Source organism: Notothenia coriiceps, unplaced genomic scaffold, assembly GCF_000735185.1.
Source record: "Notothenia coriiceps isolate Sejong01 unplaced genomic scaffold, NC01 NC01_scaffold00008696, whole genome shotgun sequence".
Classification (NCBI taxonomy): Eukaryota; Metazoa; Chordata; class Actinopteri; order Perciformes; family Nototheniidae; genus Notothenia; species Notothenia coriiceps.
This window is the reverse complement of record NW_011341397.1, coordinates 33261-44517: the sequence shown is the minus strand read 5'-3', so window position 1 is coordinate 44517 and position 11257 is coordinate 33261. Positions and strand designations below refer to the sequence as shown.

Here is an 11257-nt window from a genome sequence, read left to right as displayed (position 1 = left end):
AATAATAATAATAATTCACTATTTTGGTTTGGTTTGCTTTTCTCTGACCTTCCAGTAATCATAAGTGGTTATACACACACAAACACACACACACACACACACACACACACACACACACACACACACACACACACACACACACACACACACACACACACACACACACAGAGGAATAAAAACACTTAGGGAGACAATGCAGCCACACTGTGCAAAATGTGAATAGACACATATGACAAAGCAAACAAACAGGAAATTAAAATAAGTTGAAGGTTCATTTTCATCGTAATTTAAAAAAGCAATTCTGACAATATCAAAATATAAAATCAGTAACATTTCAGGTGTCATTCATGCATCAGTGAAGTCACATTTAAAGGTGGGGTAGGTAATTAACTTCAGAAACACTTTTTGTTATATTCAATGGAATGCTCTTAACATCCCGATAGCAATGAATATATTAAATGCTTTGACAATAAATACATTGAAAAAATTCCATCTATGGAAGACGTGCGATGTAAAAAGCACGACCAATCATCTGAGCCGGCCCGGCTAAAATAACTGGATGGCCTACCTGCCTGTCAGCCTTCCATCTCGTGCACAAACTTATCTCGTGCCCTCATTGGTCATGTGCGCATTCGTGTGTGTTGGAGGAGGGGCTCTGTGAGGAAGTCTGAAGGAAGGGGCAGATCTTTTTTGGCTGCGTACTTTCAAATTCAAGCGCACTCGAGCTGGTTTCTCCATTCTTACCTACCCTACCTTTAGTTTGGGCGTAGCACAGTATTTGCACCTAACGTCTTTCTGTATCAGAGGGCAAACACAATTACAGGTCAGGTAGATTCCCACAAGCCATCTGATCTTGCAAGTTTCCATTTAGAGACGTGATGCAGCATTAAAATGAAATGTTCATTCAAAACAACTGAATTTTCATACTTTCTTTATGTACACAAGAATATGAAATACTGTATGAAATGGCGATTAGTTGCCTTAGTTGCCCTATTTACATTGTTCCAATCTTAAAGCTAACACATCATTGGATGGAAACCTTCCCTATCAAACAGTTCAGAAATGTTGCAAACATACTCCCAAATCAGCACTTTCACTTGCCACTTCAAGTTGCCTTGAGAAGACCAGGTAACTAGTTGAGGATAACACTTAGAAGAAAATTATGTTCCTCATATATTGACATGCTGGCTGGTTTACCTGATAAATCCAAATTATGAGAACTCAGCCTTAACACTTAAGCTAGACCTTCAAACGCTGATTTATTATACTAGATTCTAACGTAGCAGATGGCCGAATTTTTGGACACTGGACACAGTGTGAGGATTTTGTATTAATCAAAGACTTGTTGAACTAATTGTGATGTAGTACAATTAAGAGGGTTGTGAAAGAGAAAGGACAAAAAGAGATTTACACTTAAGAAGTATTCATAGGAATACATCAAAAGCATATGCTACTATGATGTTAATGATTTCAGATGGCGTAACATTTGGCCAGATGTTCATAGGCATTAGCTCTAAGACTGGAAGCAGCGAAAACTGCTAGACTGACTCTGTCCGATGATAACAAAATCAATCTACCAGCCCTTCTTATAGTATCTGAAATATATCTAATTTGATTAATCTGTAGAAAACAAAGGGAAAGGCGACAATTAAGGATTGTTAACGAGGAGTTTAATGTTGGACTTTTTTTGGGCGGTCACAGGGGCCTTCGTGAGTTTCTGCCAAGTAATAGTGTGGCCGTAAAACGTTAACATGTCTTTTGAATTATGATTTTGGTATCCAAACAAGTGAAGTCTTCAACACTTGCTGGTCTTAACTCAGGACATCAGTGCTGGCTTAACTATTACTTTTTCCCACATATTTCAGAACATGTTAATGCTGGGTTTTCCCTTACATTCACATAACGTCCGTGCTACCCAAATACCCTCACAGATGCCACCTAGCATGAAACTGGCTACAATTACTCTTCTGCTCAGATAAACTCATACAAACAGACACACAGGCACACACAGAGTTTAAAACCGACACAGTTTGGCCAAAATAGTTCATATCACAAACACATTATTGCGAATTAAGTGTGCTTTCTTTTCTATTTCAGATTTAAAATATTTAAAGCAATTGGAAATAACGACATGCAAATGAAAACAATAAATAAAAAAGGAATCGTAAAAAATATGTTTTAGGCCGAAGTTCTGCATTGTCCACACATCAACCCTACATTCTTAACACACAGATAATACACACCAAGCACCAGGAGCGTTTCAGTCTCACGTTGGCTTCACAGTCATGGTTTCATAGAAGGGAAGGGTGATTAAAGGTCAAGTCAGGGATTTGTGACAGATGCTTAGCCTAAATTGTCATTTTAAATATACTGTTTGATCAGAGATAGCTGATTTGAGAAAAAAATCCATCCCTCCTCTCATCTGAGGATAACATCCTAACACAATAAAAACCTTCAGTGTCAATCCCAAAATGCATCATTCATTTGAGGAAACCCCATGCAAAGAGAGAAGATGCGGTGAGGTCAAAGATGGTTCGAGTTCCTGACCTGATGCTCATTGTTTTTCAGTGAGGGGAGTTTTGAAAAGTGTGAAGATGGAGAACCAGTCAGAATTCTGTACAATTCCCTTCCTTTGAAACTGCACAGGGCAGCCAGCCCCGCCGACAAATAGCGGTGCAGAGTTGAACGTCTCAGCTCTGCTGTACATGGAATGGGACATCGGGAGGAAAATACATTTTGGTTAGGTGTATATTTCACAGCAATGGAACCTACTGGTCCATGGTTATCCAGGGTCTTCCAAGCCCTGTCCTTGACCTAACACCTATCCATTTTATTAATTCTCTCTCACTCCTTGACTGAGTTGCAGCTGAAGATCATTAGGGCTCATCCGAGGGCCCTTAAGAGCGTTTCTGTGGAGCAGTATGCCTCTGAAGTGCCCTTGGCAGGCTGGAGTGTGTGTCTTGCTAGCTAACTTATTGATAGCTGATGAATTCCTCTGTTGAGCAGAGCAGAAAAAAGGCAGGAAGGGGGGTTTCAGGTCAAGCGTCGGGGAATGTGAGTGACACTAAAGGACGGAGGTCGGTTTGCCGCTGGAGAGACGTTCAGGAACGCTGTGGATGCTGCTGTGTGCTCAGTCGTGTCAGAGGTCACTGGGACGGATTGTAGACAAAGTGGCGGCGACTGGATCAGAGGAGAAGGAGGGGGCAGCTGAGGCACAGAGAGGGGACGACGAAGAGGTGATTCGGGAGAGGGAGGATGAAGGGCCGAGAGGATGAGGTGCAGCTCCGCGGATTAAGTGAGGGTGATGTAGGCTGAGGCCTTCTCCTTCAGATGTCTCAGACACAGATGACAGCTCCAGCTCCCTGTACAACAAACACACACACACACACACACACACACACACACCCAGACACACACACCCACACACACACACACACACACAAACAAACACACAGATCTGAAGTTCAATCACTGCTATTGTAAAGCCTTATGGATTAATCCTTCATTTTCGACAGAGCGTTAAGTAATACTGTAAATTAAAGCTCCATGTTGAAACACCACATGCTGTGTGCCTGTGGATTGCAGATGAAGGGGATTTGACAACTAGTTTCCTGTGGATTGGAGCATAGGATTTGTGACATTAATTAAACATCAACTTGAGATAGATGCTAAAACCCAACTCTTAGTGTACAAACACCATGCTTTAATCAGACTAAAGGGATCCCGTGAGCATTCATCAGAGCACAGTATGTTTAAAAATATATGTTTATCATCCATGTGAGAGTTCCGCAGGTCTCTCCATGAGAGTAAACCTAAGTTAACAGACTATTGCTGAATTTAAAAAATGTTTCTTTTAAATCCAAAGTGTTACATGTGTGGGCAGAGCATGACACTGTTAGTGAGTGTTGAACACAAGTGCCACTGCTACTGTATGTTCAGCCAAGTGACACTTTTACCATGGAAACAGATTATCTCGGCTTCTCCTCATTTCCATGACAACAACTTCAAACATCCTATGGCTGCCATCTTGTATGTGTAGGCAGATGTGTTTATTTACCATGGTTATTCATGTTAAGATAGACACACTATCAGGAAAATTATGGCCTTGATGTTCCCACAAATTAGATTAAGATTTATAAATGAATAAATTAAATGAATAGTAAACGTAAAGCAAACCTTTAGGTAAATACATATTACATGTCCAAAAAGGAGATGAGGATTAATAATGACTCCGAAAAGTAAACATTTTTATGTCTAAAAGTCAGCACAATCTGGCTGTTCTGGGTTTCACGCTCCTCACTGCTATTGTCTCCACACCTAAAGCACAGAAGGATAAATTATTCTGAACAAACAAAAATGTTCTCAGTCCCTTGTAGAGCTTCAGTTCTGCAGTATCTTTTGATTATTGAACACATGCTTCCTTCTTATTGTTTTACATACCCTCTGGTGGTTCAGACATAGGAGGGCTCAGACAGTACATGTGGTATCCTCGGTCACAATCATCACAGAACAACAGCTGGTCCTGAAATAGAGCAGGATATTCACACAAACAGGAGTTATTATGTGGGGACAGATTTTATAGAACACAAAAGCATGATTTTATATGTATAATAGTTTTAAGGAATATGATTCAAAGGGCTGAGGTGTGATATACATGACCTTTTTCTTGTTTTTGAATTGAGAATCCAATTATCTAGAAATGCTGTTAACTACGCTGACTTTTATTAGGGTGGTAGAATTTTGAAAACTGAAAAAAAAATGGTTTAAGGCAACAAACAAAAATCAACATGCTCTGTGACCTTATAGTCCACTCTACAGTTTATGTTATTCATTAAAGATTAAAAAGACAGCCTTTATTCTAGTTGTGTATATATGTGTGTCTTTGAAAATGCCTTATGGGTTTAAAATGGTGTCACCCCATTGGGACCAATTAGACAACAGAATATCACAGTGGTCAGCTTCCAGCCAGAGAGATCAAAAGTCTGTGAGCAAAAAAATGGATTCCTTCAAGTATAAAAATCTGTATTCCCTAAATTTGCTCTATTTATAAAACCTAAACTCATAGTCAAACAGTAGTATGTTCTACACTATGTATGTACAGTATGTAATGTGCGTGTGTGCCACATGTGTTTAGAGTTAACATAATAAAAAGTGAGATCTTACATCGTTCTCAGAGGTGCCACACAGACTGCAGGACTTGCACTCGATGCACTGCCAGCGATAAGTCCTCACCGCAGCCGTCATGTTCACTGTGAACTGCAGACAGGACGGGTGGCCTGAGTGCACACACGCACACACACACACACACACACACACACACACACACACACACACACACACACACACACACACAAGCACACGAAGCACACGAAGCAAACAACATTTTTTTTCACCATTGCTTTCTGTATTATGAGGACAGTCATCAATCATCTACCTTTTTCATCTCTCCGTCAGTTAGCTTGCTCCATACGGACAATTTAATTATAAGTATTTATATTTTAGGGGGAATCCAACCGTGGTGTGTTAATTGTGAACATGACATAATTTGAGATAGCTTAAAGATTTTTTGGAAAACTTTGCATCCTATATTTACATAAAGCATCTGAGGTTTTTGAGAAATGACTATACCGGTGGCTTACTTTAGATACAAACGATGTTGGAATTTCTACAATAGTCTCCAAGGGGCCCTATTATGCTTTTTAGGGTTTTCCCTTTCCTGTAGTGTGATATATGGCTTTTTGTTCGTATTAATGGTCTGCAAAGGCTAAAATCCCAAAGTTCCTCCAGAGGGAGTTTCTCTCCAACACATTCCCCCCCTGTCTGAAATGCATCCATTGGATTTCTTTGTTTACTTCAGCAACATAGTGACATCACTTTGTAACACTTGTGCTTCTTTTGGCTACAACACATTGTACCTGATATGGCTAAGGGGCAGGATATCTCTGGTTTCAGACAGAGGGTGAAAAGAGGTGCTGCAGAACAGGCATGAGAAAAAGAAATACCTTATTGAACGTTAAAGCATGTTAACATATCACAGTAGAGTCACAGAATACTAATATGAACCTGGAAATTAGCATACAGTAGTAGGACCCCTTTAACTAATTCAATATCTAACATGAACATTTTTTTTCTTTTCCATTGTACTTAACTTCTCTGCTGTTTAGAATGTATTGCACTACCATAATTATAAGTTTTTCCTGGTACTAATGTTATGTCATCCCCACTCCTTGAGCTTCATTTATTGTCCATGTGAGTGGTTATAAAGAAGAGGACCAAACCATATTTATGCTTGCTGCAGCCCATTCACTACAAGTCACATACTTATTTTTAAGTTCTGTTTTATTTTATTTCCAGATGAAAAAAACATGTGGAGAAAAAAAATATATACAGTACATGCAATCAAGTGATACACAAATTCTTCACCATAAACCAATCTCTGCAAACATATAACCAGGATATACAAGCACAGCCCACAAATGAAAACAAAGGGAGATATAATGGGAAAATAATAATACAACCATATTTAAAAAATCATACTTGAACTCTACTCTGATCAAATGTACTGTCGGCCCTTCACAATACATAAAGTCCATTCTCTCACAAACTCATAAGCTTCTTGCAGCACAAGCAACATGGTCTCAAAAAGAAGAAAAAGACAATGGGTTTAAGATATCACAATTGTAAAGTATGTTGTTGTTGTACAACATGCCAGGATTGAAAGATATGCAGCAGACATTCGAAGCAATTTTGTCTTTTTTGGTCAGGCAAGGTCACTGATATTACATTTTATTGAGCGTACATATCATATTAATTGCATATACTTGAAGTTACATGCAATTTGTTAAATTACTTAAATTGTATCTCAAGTGATTTATCTATTTGATATTCTTGGTATTGTACAGACTATTACACAATTAATAATCCATATCTATAATGTTATCACTCATGAAACGGATTGTTATGTGTAATTGTATATTAAATAGCACTTTAGGTTTTAAAGCGGATTCATATTCCTGGCACTTAAACAAGCAGCAACAGAAGCGTGTTTAAAAAATGAGTCCATTTTCAGAGAAGATTTTAGTACACTTTACATTAAAGCCACTGTCTTTCAAAGCATTTCATATAGTTTAGGAATATTTAAAGTATTTACTTTTCAAGCAGCCACTAGTTTCTATACATTTCGACCTTTTGAACCTGCATTTAACACAAATAAAGAAGACATGAATTGAATTGTTATGTAAGGTGGCCTTAAAGAACAGTAAGTCCCCATTAATAAAATGTTTACTTACACATTTTACTAGATACCTATGTTGGTGTTCAGTTAATTGCTGAAAATACAGTGCAAGGTGATGCTACCGTGTTAGGTAACATTTGTGAGATTTTATCGTAAAAAGAAATCAAACAAATGGTAGAATGGCTCAGTCTCTGCAAATTGGTTTTCAAATTCTCTCGAAAGTGTAAGCCAGTAACTGCTTGGAAAGTAACAAAGTAACTTGGAAATCTAAAACATAACAGAAAACGTCTATTAAAAAGGTTAAGTATACTGTACACTGATTTGTAGTAGATGAGCTAAAACAAAAAACACTGGTATGGTCCGTTCATTTTTAAGCGTAACAGGATTTGAAACGTTCATTTATTTATATTGTAAAAACGAAATCTAAACTGAGTAAATATAACACACATTTGTGCATCAACAGAGTACGGCCTTCCTCCTGCCAACCATCCCCTTCAGCGGTGCCCTACCTGAGCGTCCACAGTCTGCACACGAGATAAGGTCTTCAGGACAGCCCGTCTTCTTTGAGCCTCCGAGGCAGAAGTCGCAGTAGCCGTTGGCGATCACTGAGCCGTCAGGTGCTTTCTTGGCTGGAAGAACAAAAAGAAAAGAGAAGCAGGTAAGCAAAATGGGGCTTCAGTTTGCTTCTGTCTGGGCTTTTAGAAAAGGGGGATGAGGAGCAGAGTGTAAACTCATAAGTCAGTGTTGTGAAATGCTGCCCTGGAGTGAAAGAGCTGTATCAGTCTCTAGACAGTGGAGAGGGGAAGACTATAAAAGTAAGATATACAGAGAAGCTTTCACCAAGGTGTGCTGAGAAAGAGAAACATCGTCGACAGAGTCAAGGACTCCAGAATCTAAACAAGGGTGGCCACAAGTCCAAGGCCCGCGGAGGGGGTGGGGGGGCAGTAAAACTGACATAGCCCCCTTTGACTGATGTATGAGTACTGAGTAGTTAAATCACTTTTTTAGTACAACACCCAGGCCAGGAGCCAATGTGAAAAATTAAGAGTAAAATCATTGATTTAATCATTCAATCAGTGTCGGAAAGGCTAGGTAACAACCATACTGAAAATAATAGAATACATTCATTAATCAAAGCACTTGCATGAGACTGTTTGCATGAGACATGAGTGTTTAAAGTCAAAATAGAGGGAGATAGAAACAGCCGCTTCTATTACTCTTTCTCTCTCTTTGCATCCACGAAACGCAGGAAGGTTTAGAAACTTAACTAAGAAAACGTGTTTTCCACCACTTCAATATACAACAAACAGTGCTTGCCATGGTTCCCAAGACAACTGTGTTACTAACAATGCATGTGATAGGTAAACGTTCAATTTTATCGCAGCAGTCAGTGGGAATGAGTGACGGTGAGTGTTTGGCTCGTTGAAAGTACACATTTTGGGATAAAAAAATACACAATTCATGCTATAATACATTAAAAGATGCGATCAGAGACCAAATGTTGCGGGGGCCTGCCTGCTGACAGAACATTGTACTGACAGTGAGTGCTAAGAGGTAGAACGTGATGTAAAACAAAGAAGAAGAGAGGAGATGTGTAACTAAGTCCCTGTTGCCAGACTCTCGCACCATCCCTGCCGGGCCCATCACTCCGTCTACCTCTCTCTCCCTTTCCATCTGTTTGCTTTGGTAAAAAACAAGCACCGGAGTGTGCCTGCGCTGGAGCCCGGGACGCACTAAACCCCGGCTCACCAGAGTGGGAGATGGGGAGGCACAGAGAGGGACGCCTACTGGAAGCCTCTGGTGTCTGGTTAATATTTTCAGGAGGAAGACAAGGAGTGAAAAAAAGAGGGGGAACTGAAGAAAGACAGAACAAGTGTGAGTGTGTGTGTGTGTGTGAGGATTGTGCTGGGAGAGACCTGCCGTCATGCTGAGCGGAGAGGCAAGTGCTCCACGTGAAGCCATTTCATAATGATTATTAACAAGAGAGAAATTCCCTCTGCCTGTCGAGTGCTGTGGGTAAGCATACCACATCTACCCCCCCTCCCTCCATTCTTCTGTCTGTTAGTCTGTCTACCTGTCTGCCTCCTGCCAGTCTTTCTGCTGTTGATTGCATAATCACTTTAATGGAAGCAATCACATAACCACTGCAGACTATTTTGTATGTGTGCTTTCTCCTCTAAGATGTGAAGCCCTGGATGGATCCTTCACAATGAGTCACCAGGCAGGTCAGAGCAACAGTGAATACAATAGAGTGGATTTCACTCAGGTACATCATACATATACTGTATACTGTAGGCATGCAGAGAGACGTCCAGAAAGACAAAAGATACGCACACACAGGCGCGCAGACAGACAGCGCTGCAGGTGTTATTTTGTGCCTGGCCATATGAGAGACTGAGAGAAGTCATTAATCCATTCATTTCAGGGTGGGGCCTTATTTGGCCCGAAGGGGAGGGGGTGAGTACAGGGTGAATTTGATGGAAAAGAAGGTGAGATGGGAAGGAGGAGTGAGAGGGATTGGGTTTCTACTGGCTTTAATCCTCAGAGAAATAAAATAATAAAAGAAACTCTCTGATCATGTGGAGAGACAGACAGAAAGACTGACAGAAAACAGGGGAAGGGAGGGAAATAATAAGCTGTACCTCCTACTGCAGAATTCAACAGGAGTGCGCCGAGCAAAAAGAAAAAAGCAAGAGGCTGTCATCTGTAGTGAGAATGAAACTGCATAGGACTTTACTGCTGGGCTGTGCACTCTTATATGGCGTGCAATGGTGAAAAACAAGCTGGAGAGACTGTATCAGCATCAATAGAAACATAACCAAATGCAATTACTAATTTCTCTGTCAACAAGGATTCTCAGGGCACCAGATTAACAGTATATGTTCAATTAACTTCTATTTGTATAGTTCGATATACTAAAACTAGGGTTATCTTGACGATGGCTGCAGAAAAACACTGAGAATTCACTATTTATTTTTCAAACACAGATGGCCCCACCCTCATAATTCTCAGTAATCTCCTCTTCGGCTTATTATATGAGATCTTGCTGGTGTCAGCTTTTCAAAATTGAGAGTTTTATTATGGAAATCACACCTGCACATCATCAGACCTATGTGCTGGCGAGGGTTAGGCAGATATTTCCTAGTCCTTCCCCCCCCTTTATTAACAAATGATCAGGAAGTCAGGGTAGTTTTTAATATCATACAGTATTGCTGAGATGATACGATGGTATTGAATTTTGTTAAAGCACATTATAGAAAGATAGTAATAATGTTAACATTTAAGTAGCAGAAGGGCAGTATAGGCTATACGGATACATGATGGTGAAAATGTACAAAAGGCATATTTTATTCTAATATTTGCTTCACATTCTCATGTCTATCAAACTGTCAAAGTATAGGTCCAGTTCCATTGAAATTGTGCTTAATTTAACTTAACCAAAATACTTATAATGTGTGATTCCCATCATGTAGTCCCTATCATTTTAGGTTAACAGTCAATTCTCTGAGCTTTTTCATAGTGTATTATTCCCTAAATGGGACCAACATTTACAAATTGAACGTCATGTTGTATTAAATAAGACCTGAAGTGGCGACTGAGACCACAAACTTGTCAGGGCAATGTTGCCGGAGATAAGAAGTAGCGTCATTGCCACATAGACTTTTATATAATCGGCTTTCTTTTTGCAACCAGTCGCACCCACAGTCTTCCTCTTTTTTAGGCTCATAGCTTGTCACTTGCTGCTCACAGTTGTCTAGGGATGAGTGATTGAGTGCAGGTAGTCACCATGTTCACCCTTTAAGTTAGCTTGTTAGCATGCTAATATTGCTAAATGGCACAAACAAAGTACAGCTATAGGCCACCTGTAGTTTTACAGGTATTTGCTCAAAAAAAAATTCAAAGTGTAATCATTAGATCAGAAAAGTTGTTAAGATTCATTCTGCCTGGGGGTAGGGTTAGTTATTCAATTACATTGCACTCTATTTAACAGAGGTAGACCGACTGACCATTTCAAGAGATACA

General features: G+C 39.8%; 1 protein-coding gene across 1 annotated transcript in view; it reads right to left on the bottom strand.

Moving 5' to 3' along the window:
• Positions 1 to 700: 700 nt before the first annotated feature.
• dpf1 (double PHD fingers 1) overlaps positions 701 to 11257 on the bottom strand; it is a 37498-nt gene continuing 26941 nt past the window's right edge. The window contains exons 9-12 of the mRNA XM_010770291.1: positions 7744 to 7863; positions 5164 to 5276; positions 4441 to 4522; positions 701 to 3362 (exon numbers count right to left, since the gene is read on the bottom strand). Coding sequence (XP_010768593.1) covers positions 3292 to 3362; positions 4441 to 4522; positions 5164 to 5276; positions 7744 to 7863 — 386 coding nt within the window. The 3' untranslated portion in view covers positions 701 to 3291. The remainder of the gene's footprint in view (positions 3363 to 4440; positions 4523 to 5163; positions 5277 to 7743; positions 7864 to 11257) is intronic.